Source organism: Convolutriloba macropyga, chromosome 7, assembly GCF_964194025.1.
Source record: "Convolutriloba macropyga chromosome 7, txConMacr16.3, whole genome shotgun sequence".
Lineage (NCBI taxonomy): Eukaryota > Metazoa > Xenacoelomorpha > Acoela > Convolutidae > Convolutriloba > Convolutriloba macropyga.
Window position 1 is genome coordinate 20,206,657 of NC_134474.1, and position 21,055 is coordinate 20,227,711.

The 21,055-nt window shown below is 34.5% G+C and overlaps 1 protein-coding gene across 4 annotated transcripts in view; it reads left to right on the forward strand.

Annotated features, from left to right (window-relative positions):
- LOC142342684 (apoptosis-resistant E3 ubiquitin protein ligase 1-like) overlaps positions 1-20,771 on the forward strand; it is a 330,839-nt gene extending 310,068 nt beyond the window's left edge. For all 4 annotated transcript variants that reach the window (XM_075394172.1, XM_075394171.1, XM_075394174.1 and 1 more), the window contains 8 exons: positions 56-262; positions 5,887-5,999; positions 6,361-6,540; positions 7,405-7,530; positions 13,192-13,321; positions 13,773-13,975; positions 14,436-14,617; positions 20,540-20,771. In XM_075394172.1, the coding sequence (XP_075250287.1) occupies positions 56-262; positions 5,887-5,999; positions 6,361-6,540; positions 7,405-7,530; positions 13,192-13,321; positions 13,773-13,975; positions 14,436-14,617; positions 20,540-20,642 (1,244 nt within the window). In that variant the 3' untranslated portion in view covers positions 20,643-20,771. The remainder of the gene's footprint in view (positions 1-55; positions 263-5,886; positions 6,000-6,360; positions 6,541-7,404; positions 7,531-13,191; positions 13,322-13,772; positions 13,976-14,435; positions 14,618-20,539) is intronic.
- The last annotated feature ends 284 nt before the right edge of the window (positions 20,772-21,055 follow it).

Below are 21,055 nucleotides of genomic sequence, written 5' to 3' on the forward strand. Positions count from 1 at the left end.
TAAATGCGCTGTTTAGAAATTTTTTCTAAAGAGTAAGGTTTCTTTCTTTGTGCAGGTGGCAGCGAGTCGTTCAAAGACAAGCGGCAATTCTTTAAGGACAAATTAGAACGACACTGTCACAGAAATGAGCACAGCACGGGTCATTCCACTACTCAGTCACTCACAATCAAACGGGAGTCGCTGGTCGATTCCTCCATCAGTGCCATTGGCAAGAAAGATGTCTGGTCCAAAATGTTCGTTATCACATTCGTAGGCGAAGAAGGTTGGTCGAGGTTGTCTCAGAAAATTAAAACTTCAAAATTTTTGAAAGTAAGATCTGTGCTTCATCAATTTGGAACAATGTTTGATCACTCCATGTTAAATGGTCTTGCAAATGTTTTATTGCTCGCAGAAGAATTTTGTAGCAATTAATTGGATCCTATTGGTTTTTTTTGTGCCATTTTTTGAGTGATCAATTTTAGTCTGGCTATTTGTTTTTCCAAACGGACAGAAACGGAGTAAAGTGCGGACATGAGTTTGCTCGAGGTATAATTTCATGATTCGAAGCTAAATTTTACGAGATTCCGACCTCCGCTCCCAATTTTGTTTTCTTGCTCTAGACACTGTTTCGACCCTTGGTAGAAAACAGCCGTTTGCTCTCAGGAACAGCTTGAAAATATTTTTTCCATTAAAGTAATGATCTGAGATAGGGAATCCAATCAGAAATTCGCTTATGATAGTTGGGTTTGTCCCTTGGTAATTGGTGGGTTTGTCCCTTAGTAATAACAAAGTTTGTGACCATGTGACCACCATTGTGAGATCAGCAACCACAAGACCCTGATAGCAGAGTGGTGAATTTTTTCGTCACCTACTTCCTGAGCTCGCGGGTTTGAACCCCTCCTTGGTCGGAGTTTTTTTTGCTCCCGAAAATTATCTGGTCCAATGCCCCTCTGAATTAAATTGCCATGCTCGTCGTTCCAGAGCAATTTGTCTGACGTTAGTTGGTTATGTTTATCTATTGCAAGCTGCATCTGGTAAATGAATTCGAATTCAAAGCGAAAATTTTCTAAGGAAAGATTTAATTTTAATTTTTTATAGCGGTTAACTTTTTACGCTGGTACGCGAATTTTATTGGTTAACTCTAGCTGTTATGAGGCTATATGGACCTTAGTCTGAAGAATACAGTAATAATTGTTCCGACCCCACTTTAGTGGGAGGGATGAACTATATACTCAAATGGGTTTGTTTGTTACATCAATTTCCGCCGATGCATATATCGTAGTTCTGAGTGGTATAATTAAAAAGCCCGTCCAGAGAAGAAAGTAGAATTGAAAAGATTTTTTAAAATTTCGTTTTCTACGGGGATTTATCGAGGTTTAAAATTTTGTGAACAGAAGACCGATTTCCGTTGTTTTTATTGACATTTTCTTTAATTCATGCTCACATTTTCGTTTTTATTTTAAAAAAAAAATTGTTAACGAGAGTGTTAGTGGTTTGAACTAATGAGATAGAAAAGGGTTGCTGAATGGTCTGGCTCGATCTTTTTATGCAAAAATTTGCTAACCTTTTTGAATTTCAGACTTTCTCATCAAAATTGGTGGTAAAAGTTAACTTTTAGCCCTCTTCGTTTAAGTTTTCCAGAAGTAGAGACCTGAAAACTGCTATCACAATCTTTTAAAACTCTGAAGGAGGGCTTTTTTAAGGCAGCAATAGCAGGGGGCTAGTTTTGTTTTCTTCATGGACCAAAAATTGTTCCCGTTGTTTTGGGGCATACTGTTTTCTCAAAAGCTTTTTGCAATTGTTGTTAATTATTGAGGGAAATGTCTTCGAATCAAGGAGCAGTTAACGGCAGTCCCATTTACATGAGAATGAGCGCGAGTGAATATAACATATTAGCTTTTGAGATTAAGCTCATGGTTTTAAGGCTTTAACAAAGCGTTTTCAGAAAAAAAATTATATTGAATTCATGTTTTTGCCTGCATTTTTTGTTGTTTTTTGGAGTCTCATGGCTGAGTCTGGCTAATTTTAAAAATACAATTAGCTATTTAAGTCGGTACAAGTTAAACTATTCCGCGTTTTCATTTGATAACTCTTGGCTCTTAAGAGTTTGTATATCTTGTTTCAAGAAAATATCGAGTTTCTGAACTATGCATATTTATATCATACTTCTGTCGACTGTATCTTAGTCTTAGTTGGCGCAGCTCAATTGTTCTTCCATTTGAAAACAAATTATTTTCTATAAGCTTTTTTTAAATAAATGGTTTGGCTTTGGTACTATGAGTTTCTTCAAGAAAAAACGTTGTCAATCTTGCTTTTTGGCCATTTTTAGGTTCATTTTTGTTTGGTCTACAAATTATCACATCAACAGCTAATGCTTTTAATAAATCTCAGATAAAATTTTTTCAACAAAACGAAAAGAAAAACTATCCCTTTGTTCTTGATTTTGACATCTAATTTAGTCTCATTATCGATATGTCTCAGCAGCTTTTCGCCGCGCCAAACATTTATTTTTCTATTGGTGATATCCTCTGACTGATGTCTTAATGGTGCAGACAATTTGTTTTCATAGGAACTTTTATAAACGTTCTGTACTGGTCATTGTTTCATGTCTTTTTCCACATAGACCCTTCACGAAGATGACCAATTCATAATCAAATGAGTCTCAAGTGAATAAATAAACTTTCTGTTGTTCATAATTTTTAATGGCTTTTGAAATCTTATAGTTATGAAGCATCAATAATGTTCTGTAAAATATTTTGTTAAATATTGAGATCTGTCCGTGTCATAGTTTTTCTTGTAGTCAATGACTTAAAATCACTGATAATGAGCCCGATTGGATATCTAGGGAGTTGTAAGATGTGTTGTAAGAGTTATTTTGGATTGATGAGTCATGGTTTTTATGACTTTGGAAGTTACTTGTTTTAAAATAATGAAATGAGTTTTTGAGTTTTGAACGAATTTGACTTCTGACTTACTTCACTCACTGTTTGAACTGAATGGATTTTAAATTCTTTCGCTCATTCAATTTCGCAATGTGGTGATTACTGTCAGAATCAGAAGATCAAATTCAAAATAAACGCCGATAAACATGCTCACATTTTCGTTTTTATTTAAAAAAAAAATTGTTAACGAGAGTGTTAGTGGTTTGAACTAATGAGATAGAAAAGGGTTGCTGAATGGTCTGGCTCGATCTTTCTATGCAAAAATTTGCTAACGTTTTTGAATTTCAGACTTTCTCATCAAAATTGGTGGTAAAAGTTAACTTTTAGCCCTCTTCGTTTAAGTTTTCCAGAAGTAGAGACCTGAAAACTGCTATCACAATCTTTTAAAACTCTGAAGGAGGGCTTTTTTTAAGGCAGCAATAGCAGGGGGCTAGTTTTGTTTTCTTCATGGACCAAAAATTGTTCCCGTTGTTTTGGGGCATACTGTTTTCTCAAAAGCTTTTTGCAATTGTTGTTAATTATTGAGGGAAATGTCTTCAAATCAAGGAGCAATTAACGGCAGTCCCATTTACATGAGAATGAGCGCGAGTGTATATAACATATTAGCTTTTGAGATTAAGCTCATGGTTTTAAGGCTTTAACAAAGCGTTTTCAGAAAAAAAATTATATTGAATTCATGTTTTTGCCTGCATTTTTGTTGTTTTTTGGAGTCTCATGGCTGAGTCTGGCTAATTCAAAAAATACAATTAGCTATTTAAGTCGGTACAAGTTAAACTATTCCGCGTTTTCATTTGATAACTCTTGGCTCTTAAGAGTTTGTATATCTTGTTTCAAGAAAATATCGAGTTTCTGAACTATGCATATTTATATCATACTTCTGTCGACTGTATCTTAGTCTTAGTTGGCGCAGCTCAATTGTTCTTCCATTTGAAAACAAATTATTTTCTATAAGCTTTTTTAAATAAATGGTTTGGCTTTGGTACTATGAGTTTCTTCAAGAAAAAACGTTGTCAAGCTTGCTTTTTGGCCATTTTTAGGTTCATTTTTGTTTGGTCAACAAATTATCACATCAACAGCTAATGCTTTTAATAAATCTCAGATAAAATTTTTTCAACAAAACGAAAAGAAAAAACTATCCCTTTGTTCTTGATTTTGACATCTAATTTAGTCTCATTATCGATATGTCTCAGCAGCTTTTCGCCGCGCCAAACATTTATTTTTCTATTGGTGATATCCTCTGACTGATGTCTTAATGGTGCAGACAATTTGTTTTCATAGGAACTTTTATAAACGTTCTGTACTGGTCATTGTTTCATGTCTTTTTCCACATAGACCCTTCACGAAGATGACCAATTCATAATCAAATGAGTCTCAAGTGAATAAATAAACTTTCTGTTGTTCATAATTTTTAATGGCTTTTGAAATCTTATAGTTATGAAGCATCAATAATGTTCTGTAAAATATTTTGTTAAATATTGAGATCTGTCCGTGTCATAGTTTTTCTTGTAGTCAATGACTTAAAATCACTGATAATGAGCCCGATTGGATATCTAGGGAGTTGTATGATGTGTTGTAAGAGTTATTTTGGATTGATGAGTCATGGTTTTTATGACTTTGGAAGTTACTTGTTTTAAAATAATGAAATGAATTTTTGAGTTTTGAACGAATTTGACTTCTGACTTACTTCACTCACTGTTTGAACTGAATGGATTTTAAATTCTTTCGCTCATTCAATTTCGCAATGTGGTGATTACTGTCAGAATCAGAAGATCAAATTCAAAATAAACGCCGATAAACATTGAAGCCGTGATCAAGTCATAATGCATTAGGTTATCACTTCAGTTTAGAAACTGTCTTGCAAGTATTTTTGGCATTAAACTGGATATGCAGAATTTTTACACATCTTTATTATTCTCTTTATCTGTCTCTTAATCTATCTCTTTATCATTTCTTTTTTCTGTTTGAAGCCCCCCAAGCTTATCAACGGCGGCTATTTTCCATCAATTTGCCGGCTATGTTTGAACTTCTCCCTTTCTGAAGTCTTCAAAGTGTTTGTGAGTCTCATTGAGGACAGGTATCACATCTTCTTTTGGTAATGGAGAGATCAATTTGTTAAGTTTAGGTGTTATCTGATTCCATTTCGATTTTGTTATTGTGTTTTTTTCTGAACATAGACATTGAATTTTGAGTGTAATTAATGTGTTTCTATTTGACTTTTACGTTTGTCTTGTCTCGTAGTCTCATTAATGGCAATTTTGATTGACCCTTTAATGCGGCATTACTTTATTCAGTGGTTTGTTGAACAATATGTGAATGTTTGAAAGTTTTCTATCACTATCTCATTTGGTAGACCATTGAGTCAAAGACGCGGATGAGCGGGGTCGGAACTTCATCAAATTTATTGGGGTTAACGCTACCCTGCCTTTTTCGTTGAGTCAGTGAATATTTTTGCAGAGAATTGCAAAAGTGGCATTAACAACTAAATCAATAAAGTAATATTATTTTTTTAATGATTATAATTATAATATTAGTACTAATGATCACAATAAAGTAAAACCCTTCTTCGTTCAGTTTTTTTTGCTGCTAAAGGAGCTTCTACTTGCTTCAAAAGTTGAGAATAGATTCGATATATCTGCAACAGTTTCGTTGACACCTTCAGTTAATTATTTTAACCGACGAATTTCATAATTTTGGTGGGGTGTTCTTGCATTTTTGGTAGAAGACTAGCATAAAATATTTTTCCAATGGTTATTTTGAACATATTGTATAAAAAGTTTTCAAATCTGCTTTCTGATTTATCAAATTAAAGTTCATATTAGTGTCTGCGCTCCATTCGTTTCATACCCCGATTAATCAAGTGTTTATTTGACAGGTTAGAATATATACTATACAAAGCGAAGCGGTTGCCCATCTTCTTTTTTGTTCTTTCATTCGATTAACGACCATTTTTTAAATGTGTTCGCAGGCCAAGATTGCGGTGGCTTGCGGAAAGAGTGGATGTCATCCTTGTGTTCAGAGCTGTTTGGTCCACAGATGGGCATGTTTAAGAAGTTAAACCCAGACGACCCTAATTCTCCAGTACGGTGCTCTTTGAATTATCTGTTTCGGATCAAAAGTTACAATGCTCTGATAAAAAAAAAATGATTACATGGTACGAGTAGGAGCACTAAATGATGTTCCATTCTACCCTTAGAAACGGGACATTATTTAGATCTGGTATGCATGCGTGAAAAGCTGCCGAAAAATAGATATCGAGATTAAATTTTTAAGGGTAATTTCTTTCCCTTATCGAAAGACTGAAATATTAATGCTGAATACTTGTTTAGGTACCTTTGGGTGCCTAAATAAGTCCGTATTCCAAGCTAATTTTGTTTTGTCAACTTAACAAGATCGTATCATATTACAGCAGATGTTAATGTAGCATTAGAATTTGTTGTAGCTCCATCCGGCTAGTGGTCTTCCCAAAACAGCTTACAAGTATCTGGAATTCGCTGGTCGAGTTCTGGCAAAAAGTCTGTTGGAGTCCACGATAGCACCTCTCACAAGCCAAGCTTCATTGCCCGACAGACTCTCAAAGGCCTTCATTGCACAAATAATCGGACTCAGAGTCAACATATCAGTTAGTATACGTACTTTTATCATATTTTTACAACAATTGTATATACTGCCCGGCATTGTCTATTTTAGACTGCCCATTTTGTCAAGAAAATATTGAGATCCAAATTTATTAATTGCTCTCAAACGAAGTTTGAGCAATTATATTAGTCCTGTTGGTCTTTTTTTTTATGCGATTTTTCGCTTGACCGATTTTTCGTCTGACGCTTTTGACTTTTCGTCCTCAAAAACGGGATAAACAGGTAGCGCCCAGCGGGCATTAAGTGCTCTTAGAGCCTTTCAGCTCTGTTTCAGCTCAAACTGTTTTGGAGACTTATACTTATACTTATGGTGTGAAGGGCGGTTCTGAGAGGTCGAGAAACCCCCCCCCCCCCCCAACCCAGTGTTGCCCTCAGTGCACCCCCCCCCCCCCCGTGGCTAGCTACTGACGAAGCCAACCGCTCGCCGGTCGTTTGAGAGCAATTCGCCCGACGTTAGTCGGTTATGTTCTAATTCTCAGTGTGTTGAGTTGACAGTGCATAGTGATTTCGGAGCTTTAACCTGACTCTTTCGATCTGCAAGTTATAAATCGGCTGTCAATCTTCTGTCAACTAGTCCATTTTGAAGCGTCGGGTATTTTTCGGATCACCAAGTCATTACGGCTTAAAAAACACAAGTAGTCCGCAGAGTGAATTCACTGATTATGTGTTGAAGTGAATGCAGTAGAGTAATGGTCTTTTATCATTAAGCGAATGGCATTTTATGTTCCTATTTTTTCCGATCAATTATTGAATTAGTAGTTATGGGCCGTGAATTATGGGAGTTTTGCAGACATGTGATAAGCGACTTTTAATTATTTGCTTGGTTTCAACCTATTTTGTGCTCTTAGCATCTGGAGGTCGATGACCCTGACCTGTACAAACATAAAGTGAAATACATCCTGGAGAATGACGTCACTGATCTAGAAATGACCTTCACTGAGGAGGAGAACGATCCTATCACATCGAACACAACTGTAAGAACATATTTAAAGTTACCGAAATTGAGCTTATCCGGTAAGATGTACAAGTTTTTTTTTGGTATTTTCGATTATATTTCAGTTTTTTTATTAGATTAAGTGGAATTCCTGTTTTAATATTCTAATTAATAGCCGCGTCAGCAATTCCAGGAGACTATTATTGCGCTCCTACCTTTTTTTACAATTCAAAGAATTTGAATTGTATTGGGGCGCTGTCTTTTTTAATAGCCGCCCTCATCTTCTCAGCCGGCTAATATAGCGCTCCTATTTTTTAGAATTCAAAGAATTTGAATTGTATTGGGGCGCTGTGTTTTTTTTTAAGATGTGTTCACACATTGTTCAATGACTTTGATCTTTCAAAACGGGATAAACAGGTAAAGCCCAGCGGGCATTAAGTTTCATTAGAGGCCCCAAGAGGGCTTTAGTAGTCATTCAAGCGCTTAGAGTGGTACAGCTGCTGGGATGGCCTTAATTGAAGGTTAAAAGGTCGTTTTTAGGAGTTTTTGGGCTCAAAATGCTGCAATTTTTCATGTTTTTTGTGATTTTTTTAAGTTTTTTGTTTGCTTAGTCTTAGGTTGAAGTTTTTAAAAGTTGACGAAGAACTTTTCCGAGACAAATTTACTTTTTTACAAACACAAACACGCAAAATGATCCTAATTTTTGCAATTTTCAAGTTTTTTTGCAAATTCTGAATGGCCAAGGAATCTCCGTTGAGGTTTGATAATAGGCCACTGCATAGTTTCTGGTGACAATGGATTGCTTTTCAACATTTTAATGTCTCAAATTTTAGCACATTTTTGATAAAATTTGCAATTTTTTTCAAGGTTTTCTAAAGTTTTTGTCAGTTTTTCGTATTTGTCCATTCTCAAGTACCAAAAAACCTGTCCTCAGTCTGATAAAATTTGCTGCATGTTTGTTAAATACAATGGATTTGTTTTCAACAATTTAACCTTTCGAATGTTAGAAATTTCTTGATAAAATTTGCAATTTTTTTAAAGTTTTTCTAGAACATTTGTCTTTTAGTCAGTTTTTCTCACCTCAGTAGCCAGCTAATCTCATCCAGGGTTTGAGTGAGAGAGTATGTTATTAAATAGAGAGTATGTTATTAAATAGTTGCTAGGGGGCTTGTGAATGGTTTTCTACATTTTATTTGAAAGAATTTCTGTTTTTTGAAATTTGAAATATTTTCTAAAAATTATTGCCTATCGGTCTTTGAGCCCATGAATTTTTGAAGGCTTGGAATTGGGTTACGGAATGACGTCTAATAGCCTCTAGATACACAGAAACGATTCTGAAGATTTTAATATCACGATTTTCCGTAGCTTTTCAATAAAATTTGCAATTGATTTCTTTTTTTTGGAATTTTTCGGTCTTTTTCGAGTTAATCGATCTTCAAGGGCCAATGAATTTCTTTCAATTATTGCAGATATAATACTGGACCGATTTCAGAAACCAAAATTGGCTTTGAACATATTTTTGAAATAGGTATAATTAAAGAGATCAAATTTTGCCTTAGGGGTAGAGGCTTCTACAGCTTTAGCAATGAGTATATTTTTGTTCAGTTTTTTTTATTGTTTTAATTTCTCAGTTTTTTGGAGAAGATTTTGTTTCTGTTTTTGCTGGCATTGTTCACGTGATCTGCTGGTCAGGTAGAGTACTTCTAAGTTTTTCATTCAATTCTTTGAATTGTTTTTCAGGACTTGTCCTTCTATTTTTTTTACTTCATCGAATAAAAAAATGTTTCGCTTTACCTCATTTTGCCGCTTTTTCAACATAAAGATGACAGTTTGAAGCTAACCCAAAAAGTCTAATGGTCTATTAAAGGACTAGTGGTCGATGTGTCTATTTTATTTCTATAGTTGCTTCAATTCATGTAACGCCACAAGTGTCTATCGCGGCTATTTTCCGGCAATCTGCCGGTTATGTTTTACTTCGTCGAACTTTTTTTCGCTTTACCCATTTTGCCGCTTTTTCGACATTTTTCGTAAAATCTTTTTGACTTCTCTAGGCTAGTTTCACTCTTCTGTCATTCTGCTCAAAGTCCTTTTAAACATCAGTTGCTCAGCAAAGCAATTCAAAGTGAACAGAGTCAGTATAAAAAATTGAAGTCAGAAATTGAAACGGGATAAACCCATAAAGCCCAATTTTAGATGCCCGCTATTTGAACGTCGTTCCTATAAATCTTAGTTACCATCTCCGGTAGCCTCTCTCTAAGAAACAGAAATATGTTCAACTACGAAATGCCGTTAAAATCTTAGTCCTATAAATCTTAGCTCCTGTAGCCTCTCTCTAAGAAACAGAAATATGTTCAACTACAAAATGCCGTTAAAATAAATCGGACTTAAAAAATGTTTTTGTACAAAAATCTGCTGTTTTTTTCAATATCTATTCTTTCAATCTCAATTATGCTTATTGGAATCAACATTTTTTCCGGCAATCTGCCTGGTATGGTTTTGACTTTTTTTGATCGTTTTTTTTTGTAAATGGTTTTTCCAATCCATTCATAGTTCATTCTAGGCCTAGTTTTTTTTTGTTTGAACCAAATATCCATTTCTCGCTAGCGGTTTTTTGTTCACATGCGGCATATTGACATTGATTTCCTGCTTTTTATTTTTTTATCTGATTTTATAGAAATGGTTTTCCCAATTCACTCATAGTCCGTTCTAGGTCTAGTTCTTTGTTTAGTCAATGAAAAGTCTTTGAATTGTACGTCAGGACTTGTCCTGCTATGTTTTTTAACTTCGTCAAACAGATTTTTGTTTCGTCTTACCCTGACTTCTTGGAATTGACTTTTTCAATGACTTACCTCACTAAAAAAATGACTTCTGAACTCACTTAATGAACTTTTATGAACATTTATTAGTTTAACAACTTAATGAAGTTTTATGAACATTTACTAGTTTAAGATCAATAGTGTGCATCTAAGTAGAGCCAAACGGATATGCCCTAATTCTTGAGTATAAGAATCTTTAGTTTTTGATTTCAAATAGTAATTTTGAAAAAGCTCCATTAGGGCTTTTTCCTTATAGAGCATATGTAAAAATGACTGTCCGAATCTAAAAAAACTCTAGTGGTCAATCTGTCTATCTTATTTCTGAAGTTGTTTCAATTCTTAGAAGGCTACAGGCGTCTATCGCGGCTATTTTTCGGCGGCAATGTTTAATAGTCAACGTCGTCTACCCAAACGGATAGTTGATGTTGATTATTAATTTTAGAAATCAAAGAATTTGATTGCATTGCGTTGCTGTCAGATTTTATCATCGTTTCACTTATCGATGATTGTCGAAGTCAAATGAGTGGTGATTTTGGTCACGCCAAACAGGAATTGGGGCGAAAAAGCAAATGATTTTTGCGGGGAAAGTTTTTTTTTATCTCTCATAAAAACGAAGAATACAGAAACTTTTTTGCGAACATCCGTCTCTCGCTAGTATTTTTGTTCACATATTACAATTTTACTCCTCTTGGAGTTCTTATGGCATTTTTAATTCCTCTCGTACGATGTTTGAAGCAATTATTTCAAATAGGTGTCTTTTTAATACAAAATAGAAAGAAAAAGTCTGTCTTTATTATATAAACACGGTCAAACCAGCGTTTAATGAAAAACGCTTGCTTGACCGTTTTGGTTCTAGCGTCGTTTTTGTTCTTTCGATATCACTTCTCGGGTGACTTCAAGCTTGACTTCTTGATTTTTGCGTGACCTAAACCTCTTTTTCAAAAGTTGTCGTTGCTAAAACAAAACCGATTGTACGAGCAGGCAGAACAAGACCCTTATTGCTTAGTGGTTAATGCTTCCGTGTCTTACCCCAGAGGTCGCGGAATCAAACCCCTCCTTGGTCAGTATTTTAGCACCCATAAAAATTACCCATAAGCTAAAAGACCTCTGAATTAAATTGCCCCGCCTGTTGTTCGAGTGTACGAGAGTTTCGTTTGTCTATAATTTTTATAGCTGCAAAGCTGTACGCTGGGAGAGTTATATTGCGGTGCTCTTGGTTTTTTTACAATCCAAGAATTGGATTTTTCTTGGGACTCTGTCTTTTTTTCCTAAGATGATTTTACAAATTTATCATTGATCTTTCAAAACGGCATTAACCGGTAAAGTCCAGCGGGCATTCAAATTCATTAGAGGACCGATGATTGCTTCGGTAGACCTTCAAGTGGTTAGAGTAGTTCAGCTTCTCAGAAGGCCTTAATGCAAGGGTAAAAGGTCATTTTTAGGAGTTTTTGAGCTCACAATGCTGCAATTTTTCACGGTTTTTTGTCATTATTCAAGATTTTGGCATGATTTAGAGCCGCCAGCCTCTCAAACGGCTATTATTTAGGCGCTCTCCTTTGTTTAATTCGCTTTACCTTTTGGTCACGTTTTTTTGTTTTACATAAGTCACGACTTTCACGTTTAACTTCTGACTGTATGGTTTCGAGTGGTAATAGCAACATTTTAATGTCACGAATTTTAGCAGTTTTTTAAAATGAAAGTTGCACAATTTTTTAGATTTGTCTTTTTTTCAGCCTCAGAGGCCCAAAAAAACCCTTTGATATCTGATAATACGATAATAGTGTACTGCATTGCTTTTAGTGGCAATGGAATGGTTTTCAACATGTTAATATCCCGAATATTTGCTATTTTCTGATAAAATTTGAAATTTTTTCAAATCTTCTGAAAATTATTATCGTGTTCTTAGTTTATCGAACTTTATGATCCAATCAACTTTTTTAGGTTTGGAAATTGGGCTCTTGGGTAGCTTCTAGTGACAATGAAATGTTTCGGAAAACAATGTCAAATTTTATCAACATTTCATTAAATTTTGCTATTGTTTTCAGTTTTTTGAACTTTTTGTCATTTTCAAGCTCTACGGGCCGTTTTCAAGTTTATCAAGATTTACGGGCCTACGTAGTTTTTTATGCCTTGCAGATTGGTTACTGGATAGATTCCAGAAACAAAAAAAATGTGTTTTGAACATTTTGATATTGAGAAATTGAGATATTTTCTTTAAATGTTGCAATTTTTAGTTTTTTTAAGTATCTCCTTCATCGAATTTTTCTATTATAGCTGTAAGCTGAGCGAAGCTATGTTGTGGTACTCTTGGTTTTTTGTTTCGTTGTCTGACGCTCATTTCCGTTTTACATTTGCTCACACAGCAAAGCTGAATAAGTCAAATTTTCTGAATGACTTCTTCCTCTCATTAACGGCATTTTGCATGCGTGACGTCCTTTCTCTCTCTTTAGCCAACGTTTATAGCTAATGGTGTGATTAGACTTTGATCATACGTGACTTACCTCACTCAATAAAATGACTTATGCACTTCAAAAAATGTTTAATTTGAGTTAAATTAAGGTCAAAGGAACTCATATGAGTAATGGATCCCTAATGAAAAGGCTTCTGCGCAATTAATTTTAACAAGCTTTAGTAGTTTATCGCTGAATGTTTTTGCATAGCTTTTTGAGCGGCCACCTAAATACTGCCAAGTAATAAAAAGCGAGGCTAGCAAATTAGTCGTCACTTTAATTTCAGGGAGGATGTAAACTGTAAATACTGAACCAATGGTTTTATCTCACTGTTTGGCTCATATCCGTTAAGGTCCTTGGCCTTTCATAATGCTCCATCTTTTGAGGGCAATTTGTTCTATTTGGTCGGTTGCGTTTAAGAATGTTGTTCTTCAGGTCCACAAACTGATTCCGCATGGACACACGGTGCCAGTGACGAATGAGAACAAGAAGTTCTATCTGGATCAATTAGTCCAGTTCAAATTGGTGTCCTCAACCAAAGCAGAAGTGGACGAATTCAGAAGAGGTGTGTTTAGTTTCACTTCTGTCTATTTGATTTGGGTAATGGAGAAAATTATTATTCTAAGGTTCCATGCAATTTCAGTTGGGATCTTTGTTGTACGGGCTTGATGTTTCGTTTCGATTCTTCTCGAACCAAAATTGAAGCAATTATTTAAGTCGTGCTTTTTACAAAATTTTGCTTGAACTTTATGCAAAACCTTATGCTTGCTGCAACTTTATTCTGGAACTTTCTTGAGCTCGATTGAGGGATTTGACTTTTCGTATAATTCCCTCAACCCCTCGAACAAGCAGTTCCTGTAAATTTCATTACAGGTTACGGAGTTTTTATGAAATTCTATTTTAGAGTAACGCTCACGGCAACAACAAATGTCGTAAATTTCAGAGAAATTTTATTCCTTAAGATCTTGTTGTGGTCTCAGACCTCCCATTTATAGTTTTCTGTGTTCAATTTGTAGGTTTCGAGGCTGTGATCCCCTCTGAACTTCTGTCTCTCTTCAGTGAGAATGAAGTTGAACTGATGTTATGTGGAGCATCTCAAATAAGCGTTGCGGACTTTCAGGCCAACTGCGACTGTCCCCAGTCTACTCCAAGAACAGGATCCTCCATACTTTTTTCAGGGAACAGAGAAACAACAGGGTTGCACAGCAGATTCTCTAAGGTTTCTAAAGCAGAATTATTATTGTATAAGAACTGATAGGTCGCTACTTGATTAAAGTTTGATAAGACTATCTTGTCTTATTAGATCTTACACAAAAATTTCTGAATCATTGGGGAGCTTTTATGTCCTTAGAACTGAGGACTAAACAACAAAGAAATGACGGGAAAATAAGACAAATGAGAACAAACTACAAGCGGCTAAAAGCTGTTCTGCTGTAATCACTGTTAAACGTCAAAGTTAAATATAATTGTTAGCTGCGACCTGTAAACGGCCAGTATCTCAACGGTGTTCAAAAATCGTAAAACTAATTTTGATAGAGTTTTTAATTCAGCAAGAACTATGTTAGCATGGATGAAAACAATGCAAAAGATATAATCATCTCTAAATTTTTCTTTCCGTGGGATCACATTTGTGCTTTCATTTAAGGAATAAGTTAAGTAAATATTACCTCATGTTTCAGACACTGGGTTGGTTCTGGTGTCTGGTTGAGAACATGACACAAGAGGAGTTGGGTTTGTTACTGCAGTTTATAACTGGCTCTTGTAGACTGCCAGTGGGTGGATTCAAAGAGTTACAACCTCAGATTGAGATCAGGCAACATCACTCAGTGCCTAACGATCATTTGCCAATCGCTCACACGTGGTTAGTCTGTGAACTTGGTTTAGATAATCACCTGCAACTTATTTGCAGGGGATTATCTAATTATTTGAGATCCATATTTGACAATCGTAGAAATATCAAGCTATCAACCTATGAGAAAAGTTAGTTGATAATTAGTTACCATATTTTTCAGGCCTGACAGGACTTTGTTGCAAACCAGCTCAGTACTACATATTTAATACGCGCATATTAAGAAAAGTGAAGCGTGTCTGGTTTTAAATAGCCGTACTCATCTTCTCATCGGCTATTGTTGGGCTCTTAATTTTGTTACAATTCAAAAAATTTGAATTGTTTTGATGGGTTTTTTTCAGATCTGTTCACAATTTTTCGACCTTTTCTTGTCACTGAGAAGTCAAATTGGGGTAGTGATTAATAGCCGCCGTCAGCCTCTCAAACGGCTATTATTTAGGCGCTCTCCTTTTTACAATTCAAAGATTTTGAATTGCATTGGGGCGCTGTCTTTCACATATTCATGATTTTCAAGATCTGTTCACACATTTTCATGTTTTTTGAAGTCGAATTGGAGTAGTGATTTTGTTCACGCCGAAACAGGAAGTGGAGCGAAAAAGCGAGTGGTTTTGCGGCGTGATTTTTTTTCGCTCTAATTTTAAAGTAGAGTGAGAAAACGGCTGTTGAACAAAAAATCGCTGTCTCGCTAGTGGTTTTCTGTCCACATGCGGCAATTTCACTTTGATTTTTTAACCGATTTTTCGATTTTTTGGATCGGATGTTTTTTATAAATGGTTTTCCCAATCCATTCATAGTTAATCCTAGGCCTTGTTTTTTTTGAACCAGATTTCCATTTCTCGCTAGTGGTTTTTTGTTCACATGTGGCATTTTTACAATAATTTTCTGGTTTTTTTTGTTCTTTTTGTCAGAATTTTTTTAGAAATGGTTTTCCCATTTCACTCATAGTGTGTTCTAGGTCTAATTTTTTGTCTAGTCGATGAAAATTATTTGAATTGTACGTCAGGACTTGTCCTGTTATGTTTTTTAATTCGCTTTTCTTTTGATCACGTTTTTGCTTTTACATAAGTCACGATTTACACGTTTGACTTCTGACTTACTTCACTCACTGTTTCAACTGAATGGATTTTAAATTCTTTCATGCATTGAATTACGCAATGTAGTGAATACGGTCAACGTCAAAAGAGCAAAATGATAGAAACGGGATGAATCGATAATACCCGGTCATTAAGTCATAGTGCATTATGTTATCAAAGTTCATTAGAGTGTTTGCTAGCTGATATCGGTATTAAGCGTATTAGTTTTCAGTTTAAAAGCAGAATTAAGAATAGTTTTAGAATCTAACTGAAACTGCACGCCAAATCAGAACACTTTTTGACACTGAAAAAAGTGAAAAAAAAATCAGTCAATTTGTCTCTCCTTTTTTGTTTTTGTTTCAATCTCAATGTGCATCAAGCGCGTCAACGGCGGCTATTTTCCGACAATCTGCCAGCTTTGTTTTTAGTTACGCTGGAGAAGTAAGAAGAGCGAAAAGCGAGTAGTGTTAGGGTGTGAACTGTTTCAAACTGCTTTTAATGTGAAGTGAAAAATTGTTTAAACGAATTTTTGATTTTTGGTAGAATTTTTTTTTCACATGCAGCAATTTGACTTCTGTTTGTTGCTGTTTTTGTCGTTATATTTTGCGCCAATGCTATTAAAAGGTGATACGTGTGTTGTAATAATACATAGCTGCAGTTGTCTAAACCTCTCAAAATGAAAGTTTTTGTTTGAAGACTTTGACGCTATTTTTTTCGTGAAATTTTCGCGATTTTTTTGCTAAATTTGCCTGTTTTTTGTAGTTGATTTTGTTGTTTTAGTACTTCGACTGATTAATGATAAATCTCCATAGCTCTTTAATGAGGCATATTTTAATTAATCAATTTATTTGAATTGAATTGTATTTGAACGGTTTTAAGTACTTTGAAACTACAAAATATATTAGCAATTTTTTTTTATTTTTCCATCTGTTATTGTTCTTTTTTTTGCTTTGGCCCGTAGTCTCATTATTGACGGCGCGAATTGGGCTCTCTTATGGGTCTTATTTGAATCATTTAAAGTGTTTCTTTCTTTTTTCAACTCTTTTCACGATGACAGCTCTCTAGGTTCTCTAAAGAGTCATATTTGAAACCATTAATTTGCTTGTTTTCATATCGAATAGTTTTCACGACTTTGACTTTTCAAAAATTGTCAATGCTTTTTGTTGCTCTTTCACTTAATCTGCTAGAGATGTTTTGGATATTATTATGGCATCCTTTTTTTGTGAGCAATTTTTACTCTTGATTGGTTGAAATAAAGTTCTTTGTTTGCTTGTGTTCCTGTTTAATGTGACAATTTCAAGTGAAGTTCTCTAATTCTTTTAGATTATGTTGCTTTTTGGCCAATTTCTCTTTCCTTATTTGACTCATTATTTATATTTTCTCTGCTTTCATGCGTTCTGCGAGTGCCTATGGGTTGTTCATACAGCTAGGTTTTCCGGCGAAAAGGAATTCGTTCGGTTCCCGAACTCTTTCGGCTTTTTTTAATCAATTTTTGAGTGAATTGAAGCAGGACGTGAAGCATGTGAATAAATTTGAATGGTTTGAGTGTTTAACGAATTTGTAGAGTGAGGGACAAGAGTGGTTTTTTCCTCATGCAGCTGTTTTTGAGAGAGCGAGAAATTGAGGTTGTGAAATTATTTTCTCTTCGCCAGCAAATTTTTTTGATCATAGGCGGATTTTTCAAATATTTTTCTTTTGTTTGAACTATTTGTGCCGGTGAATAGGTTTAAACTGACTATACTAGTGACTTGAAGGTTGTTTTGATAGGGCGGTGAAAGTTTTTGATAAATGATTCAGTTATTCGCAAATTTTGAGGATTTTCAACTTTTGTGGATTTTAGGCCATTTTTACTTCGACCTTTTTGTTTACTTTCTTTGAGAATTCGAGATTTGCCTACTGCTTAAAGCTGCTTCTAGTTACCACTTGATTAAAGTTTTTGGGCATAAGACATTGTTTTCAAGGGGAAATTTGATAAAAGGCAGCGTAACTTCTTTTTTTCCCCAAGTTCTTGCACCTCGATTTTTCTTAAAAATGAGAGTTGCGTAAGTGTACTGTGTCTTTCCTATTTTTGCGGGAGCTTGCGTTTCTATGTGCGTTTATAATATATAGGGATGTAACTAAGTTTTTCTAGTTTCTGGTAATAAAAATTTCATTGGTTTAACTAAATTTCTTTCATTTTTTAGCACTCTTCACATGTAATTTTTTCTCAAATTGTTTGTTGACAGAGATGACTGCTCGAGTTGTTTCCGGATTTCTTCCGGCTATGTTCTGTTTACACGTTTTAATGATTTTTGAAATCAAATTGGAGTAGTGATTTTGGTCATGCCGAAACAGGAAGTGGTGCAACAAGTGGAGAAAGCAGTGTTTGATCAAAAATGGGCTTTCTCGCGAGTAATTTTTTGTTTACAGGGAACAATTTGATTTAGGTTTTACTGTTTTTTTTTCGCTTTTATCTAATTGTTTTTTCGAGCCCATTCCTAGGCATTTTAAGGTTTAATTTTTTGTGAAAATAAAGAAAAATTGATTTGTTGCGCTGAACTTTTTCTGCTATGTTGTTTTAGTGCGTTTTACCTTTTAATTTGCTTTTTTTCTTTTTAAGTCACGACTTTCACGTTTGACTATCTCTCTTTTTTTCCGTTTGAATTCCATTTATTCAACGATTTATTCAGCTATTTTGTCATTTTGATATTTTAGACGCTTTTTTAGCTTTTGTATCCTTCTTCAGTTTCGCTTGAAAGCATCTTTAACGGTTGTTTTGTTGATTTTCTCATTTGGTTGCTGTTAGTTTTGAGTCGTTTTGGTGCGGAAATTTGATAAAATTATCATAAATTCATGACTTTTTTAGTTTCATGCCTATTTCTTTTGTTTTTGTGCTTTCAAAAGAGTTTTTTGAGTTGAGTTATGCTATCCTTTGTTTAGTTCTAAAATCAGAGATAAACAAATTCAGAGATAAACAAAAATCTCTGAATTTTACGTTTGCTTTTTTACGTTTGCTTTTTGGCATTTGTGGGTATTTTTTGTTGATTGGTGGTTCTTGTTGGTTTCTCGATGATTGAGCACGCGCAGGGTTTCAGGACAATTTGATCAAATTTTGGGATCTCACAACTTGTACTGTATTTTTTATGCATCGCGTCATTTTTTTGAAGAGAATTCGTACTACAAGATATAACAAGAGTCAGTGGATTACAGTCGTGACTTAAACTTGAAGAATTTTTAAAGATAAATCTTTCAAATTGTGCTCTTCACTTTTTAATTTTTGCCAGTTTTTCGTAGTAAAATTCAAAATTGTTTGGTTAAAAGATCGGTAAGATGAGCAAATAACTTTTTGTTTTGCTTGTAACATTTTGGTTGGGTCTAAGACAATTTTTTTAAGAGTTGAGTAGTTCTCCAGCTATATTTTTTTAAGATCTTTTCAAACTTGACTTTTTGTTGTCACTGAGAAGTCAAAGTGTAGTGATATTAATCACACTGGAGTAGTAAGAGAAATGGAAAGCGAGTACTTATAAGGCTGAACAATTTATTAAGTTGCTTTTAATGTTGGCTGGGAAATTGGTGTTTGAAGAGAGTTTCGGTTTTTGTCAGGGAATTTTTTCACGTGCGGAAATTTGACTTCTATTTTTCGGCGATTTTTCTAGTTTTCTCAACTAATACTCTCAAAGAGCCATACGTTTGTTCTAATATTATATATCTATTAGAATCCATTAGAGGGCAGTTAATGGTTTATATGACTTAGACACTGTTTGTTTTAATTAAGTAGCGGTGTGTTTTTGAGTTTTGAGTATTATAGTCTTTTGTTATCCTGTTTCTTAGTTTATTTTTGTCGACTCTTCCCATTAGCCCATTAATTAGGCGTAATGGAAGCCATTTAATTTTTTTTATTGATATCTAACGATTGTAACTAATTCGTTACAACTTGTTTTCGAAGAATATTAGTTATGTTTTGACTCTTACGCAGTTATTTCTTTTTGTTGTCCTGTTTCTTATTATCAATAATTAAATATATGACTGCCTCTACAATTAGGCATAATTGAAGCTTTATTTCAGTTCATATAAAAGGTTTTTTACCAATTTGACACTACTTTTCAAAAAAATTGTGATGTTTTTGAGTTTTGCGTTTATGTGTATTTGTATTTGTTTATGTGAGTTTTAACCGTTTTTGTAGTTTTTTGTTGTCGGCTGACTTAGTATCGTAAATAAAAATCTCTTAGGATCTTTGGTGAGGCATAGTTAACTAGTTTTTTTTATATGTAACAGTTTTACTAACTTTAACGATACTTAGAAGATAGTGGCGAGATTTTTTCAGTTGAGCATGATTGTTGTTTTTTGCTGTGTTGCTACGTATTCTCAGTATAACACAAAACTTTCTGAGTAGCAAGACAAAGCGCTCACTACTTCATGGTTTAAGTCAGTAACTAATAGTCATGCTTCCTCTAAGAGCGTTTGTTTTTAAAAAGTTTTAGTTTTGACCGTGCTCGTAAATCTATTTGATTTTTGTCTCTTATTCTGGCTTTTGACAGATCTCAATGTTGCTTCTACGAGAGACAAAATTGAGTTTGTTTAGTTGGTCCAGTTTGTAGGCATTTTTAAAGTTTTTAGTGGATTTTTGTTGCCTGCATTTGTTGTTAGTGTTGCTATATTATCCATTGGTTGTATCTCGAATCTTTTTATGTGCTTTCAAGTAGCAGTTTTTTTATTGTGAAATGAATAGCAGCAATTTTCCTACAATCTGCCGGGTATATTTCTACATCCTCATGAAGAAATTGCCTTTCTTTCTCTTTCCTTAGAAGTTTCTTTCTTTAGAATTGTATATGGTAACTTCCTGTGGATGTTTCGCGATGTTTATCGACAATTGTTGTTTCAGTTTCAACAGATTGCTTCTTCCGATCTATACGTCATATCAATCACTACAGAAAATGGTGCTGCTTGCATTGAATGAAGGTTCAACCGGTTTTGGACTAGCATAGCCAACTACACGGACTAAACTCTTTTCTTGTCAAAGAAATTTAATATCTTTGTTTTGCGTTTATTGTTAACGAACTTGTAAAATAATAATTGATTTAGTAGTCTTACGGAGAATATATTTTGATCAACTGTTTTATTGAATTGATGCAGCTTTTGTAGATATCGGAACTGGTATACTTCTGAACATGAATAGAAAAAAAACTGACAAGAACTGGAGTTCTGAACAAACTGCCGGAAATGGGATTGACAAATTACTCATGTTTGTTCAATTTCGTCACTTCGTTATCGTATGATAGTTGATAAATCTGTAAGCCTCTGTGACCTGTAATTATTGGGACTAAATTGCAAGGCAAAGAAACCAAATGGGCAAAAATTAAAGTCCATTGAGTTTCTTTTAAATGCCAATGAACTTAAA